The sequence below is a fragment of the Micrasema longulum genome, unplaced genomic scaffold, assembly GCF_059751315.1.
Source record: "Micrasema longulum isolate JH-2025_06_02 unplaced genomic scaffold, ASM5975131v1 h1tg000278l, whole genome shotgun sequence".
In the NCBI taxonomy this organism is placed as follows: domain Eukaryota; kingdom Metazoa; phylum Arthropoda; class Insecta; order Trichoptera; family Brachycentridae; genus Micrasema; species Micrasema longulum.
The window spans coordinates 179,569-203,564 of record NW_028277482.1 but is presented as its reverse complement, the minus strand read 5'-3'; the positions used below and the strand labels follow the sequence as shown (position 1 = coordinate 203,564).

General features: G+C 31.7%; 2 protein-coding genes across 2 annotated transcripts; one reads left to right on the top strand and one right to left on the bottom strand.

Moving 5' to 3' along the window:
• The first annotated feature begins 9,409 nt into the window (after nt 1–9,409).
• LOC148282921 (general odorant-binding protein 28a-like) lies at nt 9,410–10,567 on the top strand. The gene has a single exon (XM_088224285.1). The coding sequence runs from the start codon at nt 9,436–9,438 to the stop codon at nt 9,910–9,912; it is 477 nt and encodes a 158-aa protein (XP_088080411.1). The 5' UTR covers nt 9,410–9,435; the 3' UTR covers nt 9,913–10,567.
• A 5,501-nt stretch (nt 10,568–16,068) lies between these two features.
• Nucleotides 16,069–23,704, bottom strand: LOC148282920 (beta-1,4-glucuronyltransferase 1-like). Its single transcript, XM_088224295.1, has 5 exons — nt 23,394–23,704; nt 19,163–20,406; nt 18,618–18,738; nt 17,845–17,970; nt 16,069–17,002 (listed from the first exon to the last, which is right to left on the bottom strand). Exons 2-5 carry the CDS (start codon nt 20,317–20,319, stop codon nt 16,802–16,804), a joined length of 1,605 nt encoding a protein of 534 aa, XP_088080421.1. The 5' UTR covers nt 20,320–20,406; nt 23,394–23,704; the 3' UTR covers nt 16,069–16,801.
• Nucleotides 23,705–23,996: the final 292 nt, after the last annotated feature.

The window sequence follows — 23,996 nt, the reverse complement described above, 5'->3', positions numbered from 1 at the left end:
TTAATAAGTGTTAAATCTACCACGTGTATAATTCGTCAAGTGCCCCTCCTTCCTGACAGCAAGGTTGGATCGGATCCTGACTGCCGCGACAGAAGTACCAGCAACAGAGGTGCCAGAACCCAGAATAAGGTAGGAGTTGCAATCATTGTATTTAGTGGTAAAGTGAACAAAAGATAACGCATCCAACGAATCAGCAATTTTCGAGCGTGCTACTGCTAACGGGCAAGTGGCGCGATCACTAGTATAATATTTATGTAGATTGGATTTTTATGATTTCAGTAATAAGTTATACAACTATCAAAAGGTGGATATCTTTATCCACTTTATCTTCTTAGAAGGATAAGAGAAATTCTCATTCATAGTTGAACGTAGCTATGCAGAAAACAGCCAGCCATAGAAAAGTGAAACTGAGATAATAACACCTTTGTGAAAACTGTGAATAAACAAATCTCCACGACATTTGGAATGTTTTTGACTTTAACAAATGATAAACAAGGAATATATAAGTTTTTTTTTTACATTTCAAATAAGAATTTAATTATGAATTTGTCCAGTTTTTATGATTTTTAAATTCGTTAAGATTTTCTAGTACTGTGGGTGTTTTCTGCAAATTGAGAAATACCGTTTTTGTGATTGATACCATTTTTAGGTGATTAAAACCACTTTTTGTATGAAAGCGGTCTGGCTGTTTTTAACAGAACATAGAATTGACCTTACTGCACCCGATAACATCAGTATATCATTTTTTCAAAATTGTGGACTGGCTGCTTTCAGCATAACTACGTTCAATTGAAAACCGTTCTTTCGAAACTCGACATTCGATTGAAAAATAAGTTTTCAGAAAAGGGTTTTTTTGCGTATCGCGTCATATTGTGTGAACAATCTTTGTTTTTAAAAATTGTTCCTTATAGCTAAGCCCGAAGTGAAATTTATTGACCATTTTTATATGGTTCTGTAAATTAACAGTTAACTGTCTTCTGTATGCTGATGGTGCCGTGCTTTTTGCTAGCATCAAAACAGACCTGCAATTCTTGGTAACAAAAGTCTACAATGTATGCAAAAAAGCAATATGCTTATGAATGTTGATCAATCGAAAGTGATGGTTTTTGGAAGGGATTAAAATATGACTAAATGTGAGATCAGTGTGAACGGAGATGTTCTGAATCAGGTAGAATAATTTGTCTATCTAGGAAGTATGTTTATTTGGGATGAAAAGACTGAGAAAGATATTGAAAGGAGGGTGAGTGCCGGGAACAGGGTAAACGGTAAACTGAAATCTACTTTGGAAAACAAATGTTTGTCGCAGAAGGCAAAACTAGCAGTTCACAATAGAGTTCTAGTGCCAACTCTAATGTATGGGACCGAAGTATGGAATAGGAAAAATAATGATGAAAGTATGTTAAATGCTATTGAAATGCGATCCCGCGGGCGAATTGGTGGTAAAACGATGTGTGATAGGTGCACAAAAGTCGAGATCCGTAAACTATGTAAGGCTGAAACATTCAATATGGACGGATTCAAGAAAGGGGCGCTGCGTTGATTTAGACATGTAGAGCGAATGGACAGCGAAAGAACGGCTAAAATGATCTACGATGCAAATGTTGATGGATGCAGAAAACGAGGAAGACCGAGAAATACATGGCACGATCAAGTTCATCAAATACTTGAAGATGGACATGTCAAGAGTAGGAATAATCGGCGTGCGAGTGTGAGAAGACGTATGTATGAAGAGGAAGCGACGTCTGTATGCAAAAACAGAATGATATGGCATTCTATCTTCTCTGCGTGATGGTTTGTTTGTTTGTTTGTTTGTTTTTTTTTTTTGTAAATTATAAATAAGATTATAAGAGGGGGTTCTGGTTCTCTTTTTGTATTCGTTATTTTCTATTCTCCCAGAATGAAGAACGAGATCACAACTCGTCTTTCAAGTATCTACATTTTCTGCAAAGTAACCCTTGTAAATGTACTACGGTGCAACATGAAATGCATTCAAACATGAAGTACAAAATGATATAAACCAACGGAACTATAATAGATAAAACATTACTTTCTGTACATAAATTTATTGTAAAAATGCAAATTCTAGGTACTATGCATCGTTTTTATCGCTTTCTGCATTCTTACTGCGATACATGTTTGATGCGTTAACCTTCGCTGAGGGTACAAATTTGTCCTGCGTGTGTAATCTCTAAGTTGCTCGTGTCGGTTTGTTTTTTGTTTTCCTAGAAAATAAATACAGTTCATTTGCGAAAAATCGGCGTTTACTATAAAAATTAATACAACATGTTGCATTTGCAAAATCGTAAGGAGTATCTAATACAAAAAAAGTAAAATTAAATTACAATTACTATGGCGACCGCTTTTCTTGACTTTTGGCTTGCCAATCGCCGGTTAAATAGAATGAATAGCATGATAAATAATAAATAAATAGATAAAAATAGCAGTTTTGGAATATTTTCCATATTTACACCGGTGAAATTCAAATATGTGATTGCGCATTAGGATTATACGTCGCGAAACGTTAATATTTTGAAATTTAATATTAGGTGTTGACGGATGATCTATTGTGATCGCGAATACGATAAACAACCATGGTGAGAAATTGTTATCACGTTTTAAAAAAAAATAATTGGCAAGTTAAACCTTAAGTGTTCCATTTTTTTACTGAATGTATTGTTTATTTATGCTAATAAAGGTTTTTATTAAAACAAAAAAAAAGTATTTCTAACAATAATATATTTAGGATCTTTTTTTAAATTCCTTATAAATTAATAAATATATGATAAAACAAAAATTCATGCCGTATTGCAAATAAAAACTGCCGTTTTTTGCCCAGATTTAATTAAATTTATAGCAGCATGTTGGCCACCACTGGCCGTGAGGTAATTGTGCGTGCATGCCTACCCGTAGGTCAGTGGTTCAAAGTATTACAGGGGACATGGAATCAATAGCTCGGACAATTGCTAACTGAACCGAAACCATTTAAATGGGAGGTATTTTTTTCTATTGTGTATCGGAATAGAACCGTTTTTTTGCATTTACAGACTAAATGTATTTCAACCTGCTGTAATTTATTGGAACAGAGAGAAAACATTTTTGAGAGGGAGATATGGTCATCGGCTGGTTGAAGGGGCCATTTGTGTAACATTCACCGATATTCACGTCGATTTGTGAAAATACTCAACTCCGTTTTTTTTTTCAAAATGTACATATATGATTTACAACTATATCTTCATTGCAGACCTAAAAGCACCAGCGAAGCAATAGAATCGATGTCTAATACACTAAATTACTTTCCAACATGGACAAAAGAATATGGTTTACTTATAAACCCATCTAAAACACAAATTATGTTTGCGGGTAGTCAAATATTGCTTAGTAAGCTGGACGTATCTTCATTCAATCCTCTTAATGTCAATGGTACCAATATTCAATACAGGAAATCCGTAAAAAATCTAATGGATGAATATCGATGCTGGCGAGCTCATACTAATGAATTACGCCGCAAAATATTTTTCAGTCTACACTCACTTTGAAGGTTGCAAAAATTCTTACCCTTTAATACTAAATGCACTCTTCTACGAGTATTACTACTACCCATTCTAGATTACGCTGATGTTTCCATGACTGATTTAAGCTGTGAGCAACTCGATAAACTTGAACGACTTCAGAATACATGCATAATGTACATTTTTGGTCTTGGGAAATATGGCCATATTTCTGATTATCGTGGGCAACTGAAATGGCTCAAAATTAGTCAGCGGAGAGACTATCACTCCCTCTCACTTCTGTTTAATGTACCTCATAGTCCTAACGCTCCTATATACCTGCGTAAAAAATTTCCACAATTCCTCTTTCTTATCTAACTCATAAAGTGTCCATGCGGCTCGACTGTGGAATCATCTCCCATCCACCATCAAAGATGCAACTACATTATCTCTGTTTAAATCACGTCTGAAGAAACAACTCCTTTCTTTTCTTTAATCTCTCCTCCTTTCCTCTTTCCTCTTTTTTCCCTTTTCTCATTGAGTAATAGTTTTGATTTAAGGTAATTTATAGCCAAATACGTTTATTTCTATTTTTAAATGTATTTAGCTTTTTAATCTTTTTTTCTATTAAATGTGTTATGTAACTTGAATAAAAAAATAGAACTATAATTTTATTCGTGGGTTGGAAGAAATTGCCTTTTGGCAATAAGCCCGCCAATGTACAAATAACATTGTGTACAAAAAGTCAAATAAATAAAGACTGATATAGTATTCTTGTGATGCGACATGTTTGTATTATTAATATTATAATACAGATCAAAACTATTTGTTACCATGAATAGAAGACTACAGCGTTTTATTTTTTTTAAAATCACATTTTCTAATTGTCGACTCTTGTTTTGTACTCGGTAACGAGTCAATTTGGATGAAATTTAAATATGTAGGAACTTTAGTTCAATAAGCCCCACTACTGACAACACTCTAAATTTTGGGATTGCCGAATTCGAACGTTGGCAACACAAAACAATCTCAACAATCAAGTGAGAGGCTTCCGGTGTTACTCGAAGAAACGAAAAGTAATTAACCAGCACCTTTTTTTAGGGTTCGAGAAGGCAACAAAGATGTAGTCCGAACGATTTGATGGACGTATGTTATCAAACGTAAGTATTAATCTTTATTCATAATTGCGCGATGACCAAAATCGATTTCAACTAACAAATTTTGTATTTCATTTAAATTATTTATTGACAATTCTTAATGGAATTCCATTGTAATGATGTAATAACTTATATTTACATATAAATTATTAATTAAAAAAATACTTGGTACACTTCCACTTATTTATTTTGACCAATTAGCGCTTTCACTAACCAGACTGAAGATGCCCATTAGAGGGTGAAAGCGCTAATTAGTCAAAATAAATAAGTGGAAGTGTACCAAGTATTTTTTTTAATTGTGTATGTTTTTGCATTAGGTCGATTTCTCCACTTACAATTCACAATCAGTCTACCTAATTCCCATCCTCATTTTTTTTTTATTCCAGTAAAATGACTACATAGTGCAGAGCCAATTTTACCATATAAACATAAAACAAAATTTTATATTTGCCGCACCTATGGTGGTCTTAGCATATCCCGCCATCGCTCGAACAACGGTAAATGGATCCACCCTGCAGTGGCTTGGAGAAGCGCGTTATTAGAGCTTTTCAGGCATTCCCTAGGCTCCAATCTCTTTGGCGAAGTAGGGCAGCAAAGGTGTTTACCCGTCCAGCTGTAAACATTTCAGAAGCACTGCAGTACCTAGGAATACAGGAATAATTCACCCGCATAAATAAAGGTTTCAGCTCTTTAACTTCACAAGCATCAACAGATGAAAGAATTGAAGGAATATAGATGTTCAAATATGGACATAATGATGAATGTTACACAGTGTGTAAAGTGGCCACTTAAACCAGCCATTGACAAATCATAAGCTCTGTAGATGCCTAGACTTCTATATTACCTTCTTGTAATTGTTTTTCATCTCTGTTGTAATATGTTAATATAAACAGCTCCCAGCGAGTTGAATCCAGTCCTTGTCTACAAAAATTTGGACAAACTCAAAATATTGTTGACATATTTGTGTTTGTGTCTGAGAGAAATTTTTCTTGCAGATCATTTGTATTTGACGAGAATTTCCGCTTCATTGGATTGTGCTCGTTTTATAGTATAGTATATCCGTGTTCTAGGATTATATAGTCTGTACGCAAAAAGTTTCTGAAAAACGTCACTCCTTAGAGCGTAGAACAACGACGGCAAACTAGTAAAACCGCTAGGAATTTAATAAAATGTAATGTTATTTTAAGATCTATTGAATTCTAAAATTTCTAAGTATTTCAATATATTTGTAATGTGAATGAGCACTATAAAAGCAAAAGGTACCTAACCACAACAAAGGTTTTTAATTTTGTGAATTTGCACAAACTGTTTAGCAGATTAATTATAAAATAATAATAATGTCAATAATGTGAGCACCATAAATCTCATTTTTTTCTTCTTTTTTCAAAATTGAATTTTCATTGTTATATATAAATTTATATATATAGTTTTAATGATTTATTTTGTTGCCCTTTAATAAAAATGAATATTTTTGTGTTTTTTTTAATATTTTTTATTTCCTTTTTTAATTACTATAAAAAATTACCATTTTATCTTTTACATAATATTTTATTTTTTCTTTCTTATGTTACACAAAAATATTACAACTGTCCATATTTATTATAAGAGCAAAATTTCATTAACATTTTCTTGAATACCCACGAACAGGCCATGCCTTTGTGGGCTTTTTTTGTTTACTATTTTTACTATTAACATGTATTTCTTTGCTATGTAATTATGCTTTATTTTTTTAATACTCTGTTTTATCACTTATGTTTATTGTAAAAAAACAAAAAAAATACATTAAAAAAATATTTTTATAAATATACAATATATATATATTGTTATGTTACGATTGTTATCGTCCGTAAATTGTTGCTACAAAACGGTGGCATTTGTCTAGTAATTCTTCCAGACACACTGAAGTTGATGAGAGATAACAGTTCAGGGCAATCCAATATTGTAATCCTTTTGTAAAATATTTAATTCATAAATATATATATATATATATATCTATAAAGCATAATGCAATACGATACTTCTTTTAAAAAAAACAAGCTTTTTGTAGATACATATTTATTAGACCTACATATTGTTTCGTTAGACCATAAAACGCTTGAGTTATAACTTCGTACTTATCATGTAAAAGCTTTTTGAGCGTGTATAATTGTAAATAAATAAATAAAATAAATTTGTCTTGGGTATTACATTTGTATTTCCTAGTAAAACAATTTATATTCCTCTTTTTATCGCTTCTGTTTTTGATTGATTTTGGTCCATAAATTACGGTAAATACTTTTTGGTCACGGTCGGACAAAATCGTATGAAAGCTTAGTTGGGAAATTGTACAAAGTATGATCGATTTTCTATCTCAGCTAAAAGTTTGTTTGTCATTTCGCTTACAAGTTACTCCTCCGCCATTTTGCAGTGGACAAAATTTCAAATTAAACACATTTTACTAAGTCCTTTTTTACAAACTTTAACACGACGTATAATTAAAAGATACGTTTTTCCTATATTTCATTACTTATTCCTATTAACATATTACAACAGAGATGAAGAACATTTAAGATAAGGTAATAAAGAAGTCTAGGCATCTACAGGGCTTATGACCTGTCAATAACTGGTTTAAGTGGCCACTTTACACACTGTGTAACATTCACCATTCTGCCCATATTTGAACATCTATATTCCTTCAATTATTTCATCTGTTGATGTTTGTGAAGTAAAAGAGCTGAAACCTTTATTAATGCGGGTGAGATTCATCTAATTGAATTTTTTCACCTACATACTAGACAATGCCTGAAAATGTTATTTTTTCAATTTCTATACTTCTTTATGGACCAGGCATAACATTTTCAGGCGTTGCCTAGTATGTAGGTGAATTAATTCAATGAGTTGAATCTCATCTGCATAAATAAAGGTTTCAGCTCTTTAACTTCACAAACATCAACAGATGAAAGAATTGAAGGAATATAGATGTTCATATATGGACATAATGATGAATGTTACACAGTGTGTAAAGTGGCCACTTAAACCAGCTATTGACAGGGCATAAGCTCTGAAGATGCCTAGACTTCTATATTACCTTCTTTTAATTGTTTTTCATCTCTGTTATAATATGTTAATATAAATAGCTCCCCAGGGAGTTGAATCCAGTCCTTGTCTACAAAAATTTGGACAAACTCAAAATACTGTTGACTTATTCCTATGTCAAAAACCAAAAAAATCATACGATTTAGCCATTTTCAAATGCCGTTTTTAAATATCTAAAATATAAGATAAATACAATTTTTTTTAGGGCATGTTTCTTAAAAAATACACTTGTAAATATAGTTTTATATTAACAAATTACAACAGGGATGGAGAATACCTAAAAGAAAGGGAATATTGAAGTCTAGGCATTTACAGGGCTTATGACCTGTGAATGGCTGGTTTAAGTGGCCACTTTACACACTGTGTAACATTTATCATTCTGCCTATGTTTGAACATCCATATTTTTCAATTCTTCAATTTGTTGATGTTAGTGAAGTTAAAGAGCTGAAACATTTATTGTTGTGAAGAGATTCATCTGACTGAATTACTTCACATACTAGGCAACGCCTGAAAACAATTTTCCAATTTTTAAACTTCTTTTTGGACCAGTTGGTTTCATTACAATATTTGAGTTTGTCCAAATGTTTGTAGACAAAAGACCGGATTTCACCCCCTCGGGAGTTGTTAAGATTAAAACATTATTACTTTTCGACCGGTAGATTATGGCTTTTGAAATTTAGACCAAACTTAAGTAATAATAAAAATAATATAATAATAATTATGGATAACTAACAAAACTCAAACTTTGTATCAACCGTCGATGGGAGGAGTGCTCTCCCGAAACTGTAGTAGTGTTCTTGTAAAATAATAAAAATTGTGTAACACTAATAACAAAGTTTTATTTTCAAAATAATTTACAAGCATTTACAACCACGCAAATTTTGGGAAGACATTTTCTTATATTCTGGGTTGGATTATGCCTTCAATAGTTGTTAAAAAAATATTTTTGGCATAAGATGTTTTACTAATTATATAAAAAATATTTAAAAAAATATTTAAAAAATATTTAAAAAATAAATGGTTGCTTACTTCTGCAGGGGGGAAGCGAGGGGGCTGCGTCGCGCGGTTGACGGTGGATCAGGCTCCCCCCTTCTCCCGCCTCGTCTCTCCCCTGCAGAAGTAAGGAACCCTTTGGTTTTATTTATTATTTTATTTTTTAAGATTTTAGTCGTTCTAAAAATTTATTTAAATGTGCCAATATGTCTTCTAACTCATACTGATCATCGTGGTTTCGGATGTGACAGGGTTTTAAAAACACCCTGTATATAAAATAGGTGGTACTGTCTACACATCCTGGGTGGAAGGAATAAACAAAATTTAATATTCTATTATACACATAAATTTAAAAAATAGTAATATTAATCAGATAGGAATTTTACAATTTGAGATTTTAATCAAATCGATTTTGAAAATTTATTTAATATCTTCTGCTTTATTTACGATGATGAGTTTATTAAAAAATGGAAACAAACACAAATTAACCTTAATTTTTATTTCAAGATGTTATCAGCGGATGCAAATTTTCCTAATACTCAAATAATTACGGTCGTTTTTGCTGTATTCTATTAAAAAAATTGATGCTCGGAACAAGCACTGTTAAAAGCAATTATAAATTCGTTAAACAAATGATTTATTTCGGTATATAAATCGATTTCAATTTGTTTTTTGATAAGACTAATATTGTCAGAACCGCTTGTATCCATTTTGAAGTAAAATGTTTTCCAAGGCTGTTTCTCTGCTGTTCCTCTTTTGGGCCATCAACTGTGTAAGCAGTATGATTATGTTGGAGCTAGCAGATAAGTTCTTAAAACATTCGAGTGAGGTTTTAACCAATAGCACTGAGTGCAAAACTACTTCCGGTATCTCTGAAGAAGACATAGCCCAGCTGATGAAGAACAAAATGCCCAAAACCAAAGGCGCGCAGTGCTTCATGGCTTGCATGTCGGAAAAAATGGGAGTCATCTCAACTGATGGTAAAATGGACGCGCAAGTTTTTAGAATGAAGACGAAACAAATGCTAGGTGAAGAAGATATTGCTGCAGATCTTTTAGCAGACGTTTTTGAGGTATGTGCGAGTAGGCCAGTTTTCGGAAACAACAATTGTGAAAATATACGCATGATGGCGGAATGTAGTGAAGAATATATTAAAAAGTTAAGAAATGCAGTAAAAATGGATGCTGGAAAATCCTAAAAAAAAAAAATCAAAATAATCAGAAATATGAATACCATCTTACAGTGTTTGTACTCTCTTTAATCTGAATAAAATAATTCATTAAATTTTTTGTTCAATTTCAGTGCCGACAAATTCGGCGTTTCTTTTATGCTCATTTATTTATTATACGACACAAGTGCTTATATAATTGAGTTAAGTTATCTTTATATATATAATTCCTCTGTACGTGTGATGTCACCGAACGCCTCCTAAACGGCTTAACCGATTTACGTGCGGTTTTCGGAGAAATATAGATCTTTGCGCTGTGCGTCTTCGTAGATATTAAAATTTTCACAGGTTAAACTTATATAAATAAAAACTATAAAAAATGTAATAAATATACTATATGTTTAAATAAAAGAAATATGGACAAAACAAGGAGATAGTGGGAAGGAAAAGAAGAAAATTGATAAGAAGTGATGAAGGATGATTGAAGGAAAGCAGGAGTGGAAAATTGCATTTTATTAAATGATTTAGAGCAAAAAAAGTGACAAAACGTCTATTCTCTTTTATTCTGAATCAAGCCTATTAGTTATCTTTTGTACCTATTACATACAATTCTTGTTAAATGCTTCACATATTTGAGGGATGGCAGAATGTTTCCAAAGGTTAGTTCTACGAAAAAAGTCCTACGAAAAAAAGTATGAATTATGGTTAAAAAATATTTTTATTAATAATGTTATTATTATATATTATATTATTCATATTATTAATATTATAGTTACTTCAGTTTTATTGAAGCTATGGTAGTTTTTTTACTATATTTATCTTTAACTGACAACACTTTCAAGATTCTGGTCTTATTTCACAACACTTTTTTACTCAATTTGAGGAAAAGTAGTCCTGTTAATATATTTATGAATTTATTTTTTTACGTACATTAGTTTATTGAACATTATTTGAGACATAAGTCTCAACTCCGTGGAACTAAAAATCAGGTGTTGAGATGGGACGATTGATATAATATGTTTTTATATAATCGTATAATCTTTGATGGATACATAAAAGTAAAACTGGAAAAAAAGTAACCTTTAAAGAGAGCAAAAAAACGTTATATGAGCACAATTAAATAATTTTTATTAAGAGCCCAATTAAAAGATTTGTATGAAGGGCCTCGATAGTCAGGACGTAATCCTTCAAAGATAATAATCTGACTCTGGAAAATGATTTTTAAAAACTTAACTGTACAAGTAAATAAACTGTTCATATAATTTATCAAGCGGTCACAGTGAAAACAATGAAAGCAGGAAATTTGAAATTCAATTAAAATAGTGGTTTCTGAAATTGAAAATAAAGTTACTCGATTTTAGTATGAGCGAAACCGATAGAAAGACCCTGGGTCGTTAAAATGGTTTTCGTGTGTGGAGGAAGTGCGTTTTACCTTCTAATTTATCATCAAAATTAAAACAAAATAAAATGATATCGTTTGTTTTTAACTTTACAAGTAAAAATATGATACAAGAGGTTTAAGGATTTTTGAAGTAAAAAACATGAACTAATTTTCAAATGCATTTATTTTAACATTATACATGATACCTGCCATGTTTTACACACTTAATTATAAGATTATATATGATTATCATTTAGTGGACACCAAGTTTTAATTATATAATTAATTTCCTATGTGACAAAGACATTTAAATCAAATTAAAGAAAATACGTATCAAGGCTTAGGACAATGTGAAGCAGACAGAAAAACAAATAAATAATATTGATACAAAAGACTTCAGTAAATGTAATTTAATATTTGTATAAAACCACTTACCTGCTTTTCTATTTTCTACCGAAACGTGCCCGTCTCTTCGTCAGGACAACAACTAAACTAACATGCAAATCGTGAATTAATTGGTGGCCTGACGAAGATATGGTTACGTCTCAAAACCGGTAGACACAAAAAAGTCTGTAAGTGGTTAGATACAAATATTGAATAACATTTAGTAGAATGTTTGACCACAAAGTTAATTATTTTAATATAAGTAATACAAAACTCTTTAATTATTTTTTTTTTAAAAAACAGTGAAATTTACGAAATAAATATGTAGAACACGCAAATCTGTATTGCAAAAAATCTTAATTTTACTTAAAATTAGTAATGATTTTTTAATTGAATTTTACTTTAATAATACTGATGTCACCGGCTTTGAAACACAATTAATCGTTTTTTGCCTTTAGAAAATATGCACAGTTGGGTTCAATATTCAAATAAATTGAGGTTGAGTAGAAAGAATATTTTACAAAATATTCAATACTACTTTTTTACGTGCTAAAAAATAATAACATTAAAAAAAATAAAATGTTAAAAGTAATCCTGTATTTTTAAAAGCAATTGAAAACATATTTATGTTACGTTTATTTTTTTAAAAAACTCAATTTAAGTTAGAAACTAACGAGGATATGCGTGCGAGAGAAGTTTGATGAAAAGTATTTGAACATAGTTTTTCAGTCGTTTTCGCAAATGTCTCTTCGATACCCGATACGGTCTCGTATTCCCAACTTTCGCACCCCTAAACTGAACCGTTTTATTTTTAAAAAAGAGTATCAAAGTGAACATTTTTGTGTCGGTAATTTAATATTCGGTCTTAACTAGCATTTCAAAATCTTTAATTAAAGGTATTTTTGGACAAAAATGAAGAAGTTGTTCTTCTGCGTTGGGTGATTGATGTAATTTAAATATGATATTTGGTATAACATAATTGAAGACCGTTTTAACCAAGCAAAATATCTACAAAATGTAATTTTTTCAGGAGAAGGTTTTTTCATGTTAAAAATAAAACTTTTACGATTTTAAATCAAATAAAAATTACATTTAACAGATATATAAAATGCTTACACATGTACTATAAATCAAAAAAGGAGAACCAGTAAAATTATTTATAAAAATTTTCTAAATTCACGAATTTTCACAAAAAAAATATGTTCATATTTTTGTGATGGGAATGTATGGAAGATTGATTTATGTTGGGAATGAAATAAGTTTAGTTTTGCTTGAAATCATTTTTAACTGATTTTTTGTAAAATTATAGGCCTACTGACAAATCTAAGTACCTATGTAAATATACATTTAAGTATTTACCTCCTATGTATTTTTGACATAAATAATAGCATAAATAAAGTGATAACTAAATATATTTAAAAGAATATTATTTTATTATCATAATTACACTTCTTTTTTCTTGGCCAAAATTATGTTTTGTTTGTAATTTTTTTTCGATTTTGAAAACACCCCAAAAATATATGTAGTTATTTCGTTTTGTAAAAATTCACGATATTTGAACCGCTACAACTTCGCATATATATAGTTTTGTTAAAGTTTTATTTCACCAATCGATTAAGCTCTTATGGAAGAACCCATTTCAATAAAAAAACGCATTTGTTTTTTTTTTGTAGAAATTTCACTTCGTGAAAACGGTCCTCAACTAGCGTATTATACAAAAATCTATTTTTAAACAATTACAAACTCAAGACTTCGTTTTATAAAAAAATAAAACAGTAAAACAACTAACAAGTAAGTACAATATATCAAATAACGGATGTTTTTTTTGTCGTGATTGAACTTGCGATTGGTTAAACTGTCTTTGGTCAATCTAATGACAGTTTTGTTTTTTACATTTGTGCTTTAAAACACTACTCAAATTAATAATGGAATGCCTTAAGCTCGGGTTTCCTAGGACAGCGGTGCCCGTATTTTAACGGCCGTAGTGAACATAATTGCGGTTGACAGCCGTCGTAACGGTGACTAGAGAGTGGTTTCCTATAAAAATGGTGTTGATAACACCGTTAAAAAATAAAACCACTTTCTAGTCACCACTACGACGGCTGTCCACCGCATCACCGTTCACTACGGCCGTTAAGATACGGGCACCGCTGTCCTAAGAAACCCTAGCTTTATACTCGAACAACGTTTTCAAATTGTGAAAATTCTCTTTAAAAATCAGTGTTCAGTTTGACAACGTACAGGTGTGACAACTTTGGCACCAACATTATTTCCAGGAATTAGAAATTAGCCTCTACGATCGCGATCCTGTGATTTGACGTAATTTGATTATTTCCTATGGAGGTACGTTAAAACAAAGTCTATTAAAACAAACAAACTCTTGAAGCATTGGGAGGCATTTATTTTATTTTAACATTATTAGTGATACCTTTTACGCATCAGACATATTATGAGGATATCATATTCAGAAAATTTGGCGGCCTTCGTGGTGTAGCGGTGAAGACGCTTGACTCACGCACAGAAAATTCTAAACTCATTTCCCGGTGAGAACACAAAAACTGAATGTGATTTTTCTCAAGCCTGGGTGTTATGTGCTGGAACTCACCACTGTTATGGGCCTACGACCTGTTGTGGTGAAAAAAAATGAACGTGTGTTTTTTTAATATTTAAATACAATAAAAAAACTTGACCCAGAAAAAATACATTTGCTTCATTTATTTCAATGTAAAGTTGTATCATGCTTTAAAAAACATCCGATAGTTAAACGATAAAAAACAGATAAAAATCAATGTTGCTTGACTACATAAAAAATCATTTAAAATATCTATAAAGTACATATAAAGATATACACATATACATGTACAAGATTGAAAAAAAACAATATAATCACAACCATGTCAGATCATTTTATTAGCGACAACCTTTTGTTGATTAAATTGGATTAATTAAAAATAAATATATCACAAGTATGCAATAAACCTTAGTTAATAATAAAATAATTATCACAACCTTCGCAAATTATTGATTTAAAAATAATTAAAGCGTTTTAATTATCGTATGTGGAATGGTTAGTAGAGATAACCCACAATTTTTAATTAATAGTCAATTTTTTGTACAGTGCGATTGTCTAAACTTCACGACCATATGAAAAGGTATGAAATAATGTTCGTTGGATATAAAGGGTTCATCTATTTACTGCAAAAACTTACAGAAACAAAATTAAAAACTAGAATAATATACACTCATATTGATAAAATACTAGGTTTGATTCTAGGTAAAATTCATGGTATATTTTGCGATCATTAGATATTTAATTAATAAATCGGTGATTTGAATGTTCTTATCTAGCACAATGCAGATTTTTGTTAATACATGATATTTAGCATTAAAAAATTTAAAATTTATAATTTAAGAGCATTAAAAATGTTTAAATTGAAATCTGTTTATTAGTTTTCCTATAGAATTACGTAACATTAATTAGAATTATTTTTAAAAACGTTAATTCACACTAAACCGATTTTTTTGTTGCTTTCATTTGATTTTTTCACTAAGGCTAAACTCAAACAACTTTTCTGAAATTGAAATAAAATCCTGCGTTACCTACATAAGATGGTTTGATTAAACATGATATTTGTTTTTACCTTCTATAAATTAAAAACAAGATATGTCTTAACCTACATAAAATTTTACCCTTAAGATTTACGGCTTTATATAAAAAAAAATTGTGCAGTATTTTTTGGCCTAATATCCGACGGAGTTGGACAAAAGTAAAAAAATTAAAAACTTGTCCTGAAAAAAGACGAAAACATCTCAAAATTGATTGACATGCAGGTATAAGGGTAGTGGTGATATTTTAAAATTTACTAACTAGAAAGTTAGAACACAAAAGCTTTTAAACTTTAGTATATACCTACGAGTTTATTACGTCAATTAAATACCTATGTATTTTTAAACTAATTAACTGTTAAATGCATCGGGGTTAAGAATAAAAAAAATGCATTATAAAAATACGCAATGAAAGTTTCTTTACCCTTTTACCGCTCTCTTTGTCAAACTTTTCCGATATCACAGAAACCTTTACCAAAAATATCGTTATATTTTTTATCAACATTTCATAAATGGATTTGTAAAAAAAAATGGATTACATTTTTTAAAACGTATCACATAGATGTTTTTTTATAATTATCCATACAAAATACAGGTGGGATGAAAATAAAAAGGCAAATCAATGGAATTTAGTAGGTAACGGACCCAAAATTACTACCCAATAAACACATCAATATGTACAACCAAAACATACGTGGTCTTCGATCAGATAAAATATGAAAAAAGGCCAAGTTAAGGAAATAAATAAATTCTATTTAACTTTGTGCTTTCTTTATGCATAAAAAACTACAGTAGATAACATACTGTAATGTGAGTTTTTTTTTCCCGACATGTCAAATTGTTTTATTGTAAGGATACGTTTTGATCATAGGTGATAAAAGTTACAAATACATTTGATATATTTACAAATTACATTGACATGTATTTAGACACTGAGAAGTTACATTAAATTTTCACAATTCAAATACATAATCTTATCTTAAGTAGATTATTCATTATATTTTGGTGAGACACAACATTATCATAAAAATTTGCTAGGTGTGCCGCAAGGAAGAATTTATAACTCCTTTTAAACGTTAGGAAGTTAATTGAGTCAACAGATCAAATCAAAGATTTTTATTATACGTTAATACTCCTCAACTAGATTGAAGAAAAAGAAAGAGTTCATGGAAAATAAACCTACGGCTTTCTGTCTGAAAGGTTTGAAAGTGAATTTCGCATTTTGAGATAAAACTGTTTCAAAACAATTGTATTTAATTCATTTAAGGTTAAGTGGTACTTTTAAAGTCCGGCAATAAATGAAACATTTTTATAACTTCAGCACATTGAATTAATATTAATATCGACTAGTACCTCTTTGAGGCTTGTTTTTTAAATAAAGACATTAACAGTATTTGGAAGATTTGGGTAGGTTAATTTTTAATCGAGACCGTCAGACAATACGAGTGTGTCATTTTGTTGAGTTTTATTGTCAGATTCATAATCTTTTTCCGAGACAAATTTAATGACGAGGTTGTCTTTTTCGTTGGTCACGGATTGAGCGTACCATCAGCCCAGTCGACATTTAGGGTTTGCTGGGTATCGCTCAGCCAAGTTCTTGACAATGAGGTCGTACTGTTTTGTGTTGACCAGCTCGTGTCTGTATCTCCAGGTCTTGCTTTTGGTCTTGGCCTTGATTCCCGGAGAGTGACAGAGGAATGCGCCATCCACAATGACGAAGTCGTATGACTTCAGACACATTTCCAGCATCTGATAAATAAACATCGAATAATAAAATTAGATACACAAAAGGCATGTTAAAACAAAGACTTTTGTTGTTGTGAATAATTTGTAACATGCTATCAATCATTTTTAGTACTTTTCCCAGACGGCAATGATAATTTGTTATTTTAGTTAATAGTTGGCGGCCTCCGTGGTGTAGTGGTCAAGACGCTTGACTCACGCACGGAAGGTTCCGGGTTCGATTCCCGGTGAGAACACAAAAATTAAAATGTGATTTTTCTCAAGCCTGGGTGCTTTGTGATGTAATTCACCACTGTAATTAGGCCATCTGGCCTGTTGTGGTGCAAAAAAAAAATGTAAAAAAATGTAAAAATGTACTCTCGATGGATATTTTAATGCGATTAAACAGTTAATTATTGACTTATTTTAAACTCGTAGATTATTTTAGTTTTGGTTCTGTAACGTAAAGGAGATTTTTCATTAATTTTAAAATTCTAGGTTCAATGATATATTTTTTAAATCATTAAAATATTTTAGTTCAAATTTTTTTTTATGGAATAATGTTTTTTTCTTTTTTTTAGGAAGAATATTTTGGTTGTCAATATTTCATTTCTACTGTATGTTTTTAGAAAAAATAATTCTGTAAAATGGTCGATCCGAATTTTGTAAATATTTCATGACTACTGTGCGTTTTTAGCAAGATTTTAATATTCAGAATTCAATTACAAAAACGAGCAAATCATCATGCCATTTCTCTGTTAGAATAGGCAGAGAGGATAGAAAGCTATATCTATCTGTCTTTGCATACAGATATCGCTATCATTACATTCAAACATCATTTAGTACGATCGTAAAACTTTTATAAATACCTGCGTCATCTTATCCTGCCTACCTTCCCAAGATAGGGTCTCGCTATACCAAGGAGTACTTTTTGTGGCAATGTAAATAGGTTCCCAGCGGTGATATGGAAACTGCCTCTTGGTAATTGCAAATGGCTACAAGAAAAACGTTCGATTAGCCCCTGCTGTGTATGAAATATTAATAACGCGCGTCCAGTTTTCTAGTCTATTTAGTGTAATGAGTCACTTCATACTGTCAGTTTGTGATTATTTTTCAGTTTTGATACATTTGAGTCTTGTTTTTGATATGATTTCATCGTTAATGCTATACTATTTGAGTTTCATAAATGTAAGAGTTTTGAGGTGCTGAACATCTTTGAGAGAAGAGTGCTGGAAATACCTAGGTCACGTGAATGATGGAGAAATCTGAAGAATTAGATGTAACGACGGAATATACAACATTTAAAAGCCTCTCAAGCTTTCTGTACACATCCGACTAAACTGGCTGAGATGGGCCGGCTATATACAGAGAACACCATCATTGTTCCGACCGAATAGTCTTATAGTGACACCCAGAAGGCAAAAAAGTCAGTAGACCAAAGTTGCGGTGAGTAGATGACATAAAAAGGATGCATCCTAACTACCAAAAGTATCTAATTGGAAGGTTGCAGTGGATGAAGGAAAAAGTCAGAAGCGAAAGTTGATGGAGACTAAGGCTCAACATGGATTGAAGAGGGGTTTTTAGAATATTTTTTACGGATTAACTTTGTTTAAAAAGTGCTATTGGAAAATAATAAAATTACCTTGATAACATTTCCGGGATCATCCTTCAGCCAGGCTTGAAGATCGGGAATCTTTTGGCAGTGACTGCAAACCCAACGATGGAAGTAAACTGCCTTTCCTTCAGAATACAGCTGCTGGAGGCTAAAAATATATTGTTTTCTTTAATATCAATGAATTTTGTTTAAAATACAAGGCCAATGAGTGAAAATTAGTTATTAAGGTTGAAAACCACGTAAAAAATACATTATTTATTGTGAAGTGAACAAACTGGTATTTTAATGGTAGTCAGTAAAATCCAAAAACCCTTTGTTCCCGGTTCTCCACATTAAAACTTTGAATACAAAAAAATGACTATTTTTTCAGTTGGTTTACTTCACCTGCAATAGGTTCATTTGAATAAATTGACATTTTTGGTTACAACCGAAGAATTTTCTTAACTCAAACAACGGAACATTTAAAAATGACAAGAAGAGAATATCTTCAGGCTATCAAGTAAAATAAAATTATTTAAATAAATTGTTACATTTGAAAATAACGAATAAAACAACGTTAATAGCAGTTTTACCTGGATTTGTTCCTGGGAACGTCTTCTCCCTGTTCGACTTCAAATACTGGAATAACAAACGCGAGCCTCCATTTAGGTATAACTCCATAGTGTCCATTGATTCTCTGTTTCTTCACCATTCCCGTGAACTTAACCGCCAAACCTTCGCTGGGTATCAGCTCCACATCAGACACCAGAATGTACTGAGTTGAGGAGGCATTGCGAGCAACGTTTCTTGCCACGTTCACGGGGTAGACTAGACCTCTACTGTATCGAAACGTTCTGGTGGCTCCCATTTCAGGAATAGAACAATCAGCGAAATCGATGTTGATAAAATGTTTGAAATTAACCAGATTTTTTTTCAGTTTAGGTTTTGGTTTGTCTTCTTGAGTCTTATTACTAACGTTGTTCTGAGGTTCATCCTTCGTGACTTCTTTCAAAGGTTCTTCTGATGTGTTTTTATCAGTTATTGTAGCTTCAGTTTTTAAATTGTTATTCTTCTGTCCGAATATTTTCTTCGGTGATTCAAAGGTGTAGACATCGTCTCGAATCGTAACGTTATTTTTGGGTTTTCTTCCATGGGTCAACATGATTGGTTTGTCGTTTTTCGGGTAAACAAGATGGACGGAAACTTTGGACATGCCATCATAGCAGCGACAGAGTTGAGAAAACAGCTTCATGGTGATGTCCAAATCGTAGTTTGGTACAAAAGCTGCGACGCTAATGGGTCCATCCCAGAATCTGGCAATTTCTACAATGTGGTACAGGAATTCTGGAGTTACGTGCGTAGCGTAGGTGACTTGTTCCAGAACGTAAGAATCGTCAAACATGCTTCTTTCAATTGCGTTGTAAATAACTCTGTAGGGACTTTTTGTTCCAAGCTGCGGAGATCCAACAACAGAAACTTGGCTCCAATCTAGCTTATGGGGGAGCCCGTAGTTGAACTTACAAAACGTGCTATTTAGCACTGGATATTTTCCTTTTAGAAAATATCCTGGTTGATCCTTATCCATTTTTTTGTTCTCCTGCATATTTCCAAGATTAAAGAAGTAATCTGGATCTTTCACGGAGAAATATCTATAGACGAGTAGTTTAATAGTCAAGTACAGAGAAGTTATAACTAAAATATAAATGAAACATCTTCTCAGTCGGGCGAATCTGGCGAATAAATGAGTCATGATTAGATTGGTTTTCTCCTTCACCTCAGAAAATTTGTTACTGATTATATTAGAACTGATTTATTCATCATTGTTTCATGAAATAACCTAAAACAAAAATGTTAGTAAATAATTATAAGATTCATTCTTATTATATATTATTATATGTGTTCAGGCGCATCAAAGAGTGAGTTGGTAATTTCAAATAGGACCAGAAGGTCGAATTTATTTCGACGGTCTTGAAAAGAATATATATTTAAGCTAGTTTCTAACTCATCAAACGTATATTGGTCTCTGGATAAGCCCAACTTCTAGCTTAACACATACAGGCATTTTGTTTTTGATTCTAAACGTCACGCCTGGATGGCTGTCAAAGAACGACCAAATACGCGTTGGGCATGACTGAGCGTTTCGGCATTAAGTGTCATTATTTTTGGGGGCTCAGAGCATGTTTATTTGAATTTATGTGTCAATGTTCTGAAACAATTAAAATCAATACTAATTATAATAAAAAACTGTAACAAAATACAATTATATTTTTTGATCAACGAGATATATAATGTTTAATGACTGTGATCAAAATACAAATTTCGGAGTAATTAATCATAAACTATCACGAACTGTTTATGTTGAGTAATAATTTTCTAAGTTTGTTCTACAAACAGCCAATACAAACAAATCACCAAACCTTCTAGAATTTCCAAACAATTTATTACTTGCCTGAGAAAATTTTCCGATTCATAAAATTATTAAATTATTTGAAAAATATATGTTTTATAACTTCTTGAAGCTAATAAAAAATGTTCTTCGAATTATCATTGTGAAAAATATTAAACTTTAAAACGTCTAGTCCACCTTTCTTCTTTTAATTAAAATTAAAATTAAAATTATTCATTTCAAATGTTGCATAGTGATGCATTAGAAGGTTTTTACGAGTATTTTTATAATTATTATTATTTGTTTTTTTTAATTTTTTTTCCCAGTAAACTGGCTATAAAGTGCAGAGCCAATTCTACCATATAAACATGAACATAATTATAAATATAAACATAAAATAAAATTTTATATTGCAGCACTTATGGTGGTCTTAACATATCGCGCCATCGCTCGAACAACGGTGAATGGATCCACCCTGCAGTGGCTTGGAGACTTTCGTTATTAGAGTTTTTTTAGGCGTTCCCATAGGCTCCAGGCTCTTTGGCGAAGCAGGGCAGCGAAGGTGTTTATTCGTCCAACTGTAAACATTTCAGAGGCACTGCAGTACCGTGGCAATCCGAATAGTTGTCTGTATAAGTTGTTATACGTGAGCCCTTATTTATTCCACGCTCCTTGCGTATAGTTGTTTCAAAGTTCCGCTGTATACATGGACGTCAATTACGAAGTAAATATGATTTTCTTCACTTCGTTACTGCATTGAAAGAAGCGTCTCGCTAGCATAGAGGCCCTGACATTGATGCCTCTTCTCTGTCTCTCTATGTCCTGATCGTCTTTACAATTATCAGTCAGTATGTGCCCTAGATATTTGACTTTTGCAGTTACCGTTAAACTGTTGTTGTCTAGGAATACATGTGGTGATGTGTGCACGAACTCAGAAATTGACGTCTTGTGTTTAAATATAAGTACGGTAGATTTTTTTGCATTGTATATCATATTGTGATCAATTGTATATTTTTCGCAAATATTGAGCAACAATTTAAAGTTAACACACCTATTTCTTAAAAATATTTTTAATGCATGCTATTTTCATAAAAATCGTATTTGCTTTTAATGAAAAAATGTATAAATGTAAATTGAATTACAAAAAACATTTTTTTTGATTATATTGTAATAGTTTTTTTTTTATGAATATCTCTCATCAATCCATGCCTCATGTCTGAGAATGGTGATTACGCCTGACTCTAGGCATGGCTCCTCTGTGGACAGTCTCCCTCCATCTAGAACGGCCAAGTGCTATTCTATAGGCATTCGTCAGTGATGATTTTGATAAATCAGTGACTAGGCCACCCTATCTTGTCGGTTGACGTCCACGCGACCTTGACCCTTCGACACTTCCCAGGAGAATAGATTTCTCCAAACTATCAGAGTTCCTCCTGGAAATATGTCCGAAGAACTAATGGATTCTTTTCTCACACATGCATGTTAGTCTTTCTCCTATGTCCAGTTCCTGGAGTATAGATGCATTCGTACGTCTGGCCGTCCACGGAATCCGCAGTATACACCGCCAACACCACATTTCGAAAGCTTCGATTTTTTTATTTTCAGATTCTCTCAGTGTCCATCACTCCACACCGTACATGAAAACTGAGAAAACCAAGGCCTTCACCGGTCTCTTTTTAGTGTTATACTGCGATTCTTTCAAATCTTCACCAGCCGACTCATAGCACTTTTGGCAGTACTAGTACGTCACCGTATTTCACCTTCACACCCACTACCATCGCTGATGAGAGAACCTAGATAAATAAAATTGTTGAATCTTTCTAAGTTGCGCAACGAGGATAATGGTGCTATTTTATTAGCTCAATCAATGCTTAATTTTGCTAATATTCATTGAGAGTTCCAGGTCTGAACTAGCAGCATCTATTTGATCAATTAGTTCATGCATTTCAATCTTTGACGATGCAATAAGTGTAGTGTCATCATGAATACGAAACAAGCTAATTTGTGAAAGTTATTTCGTCAAATAAAGCAAAATTGTTTCAACAATTGGGAAAATATGCAAGAATACAATGGTTATATGTATTGTATGTTTAAATTTTTTTATGCGTGCCCGATTTTTGATAATATCTATTTGTAATTTAAAACCTTTCAAAAACATGTTAAACCTAATCGTGCACACCTCCAATTAGCTTATTTGAACAAATACGATAAAATGCATTACGTTTATACAGCATTCAAAACAAAGAGTGTAAAATGGATCGATTTTTAGATTTCATCTAGCTTCTGAATATTCTTTGGGTTAATTCTATTTTTTAAATCCGAGAAATGTTATTTTTATTACAAAAATCTGTTAATTATTCGGTTTATTTGAGTAATAATCTGTTAGGCAACTTATTTTCCCGTTTTGTGAAGAAAATAAATGTTTTCATTAAACTCACCTGTATTTTTACACTATTTTGATCCTCTTCACTTTCAAACTAACAGATCTGATTTTTATATATGACAAACTCGTTACATTTATGTGCAAACATGTCTAGTTTTACATAACCAGGTTATCCTCAAATTAATTTGACATTTGGTAATAAAAATTCACTAAAACATCAAATAATCAAGATGCAACAGCGTATGAACTTTTAAAAAAACAAAACTAAGTATTTAATAACAAATCTGCAGCTAAATAACGTGTATTTTATTATTTCGAGTTATTTTGTTGAATATTGTCACGTTTTCAAGGAAAATTTCCAGTGCGACCGAGCGCCTCTATCGGGAAAGTTTACAAGCTAAAAAATCAATAACAGCTTCAGAAATCCCAGTTCAAGATGTGAGAACAACCCAACATGTAAAATTGGTTTATTTTTTACATTAAACTTCGTATGTTCTCAAAATATTTTGTAATATAAATATGATGATTATGTTTTTAACTGTAAATTAAAAAATATTGAGAGCTCTGGTCATATTTTTATATTTTTTTAATCTTGAAATAGGGCACACACAAACATATTCTTGTGTGTGCCCTAATAACAACAATGAACATTTAATTT

Coding starts and splice junctions, on each gene's coding strand:
- LOC148282921 (XM_088224285.1), top strand. CDS start 9,436: ATGTTTTCCAAGGCTGTTTCTCTGCTGTTCCTCTTTTGGGCCATCAAC.
- LOC148282920 (XM_088224295.1), bottom strand. CDS start 20,319: ATGACTCATTTATTCGCCAGATTCGCCCGACTGAGAAGATGTTTCATT. Junction 18,739..19,162: donor GTTCCCAGGAACAAATCCAG/GTAAAACTGCTA, acceptor ATATATTTTTAG/CCTCCAGCAGCTGTATTCTG. Junction 17,971..18,617: donor ATCCCGGAAATGTTATCAAG/GTAATTTTATTA, acceptor TTTTTCTTGTAG/CCATTTGCAATTACCAAGAG.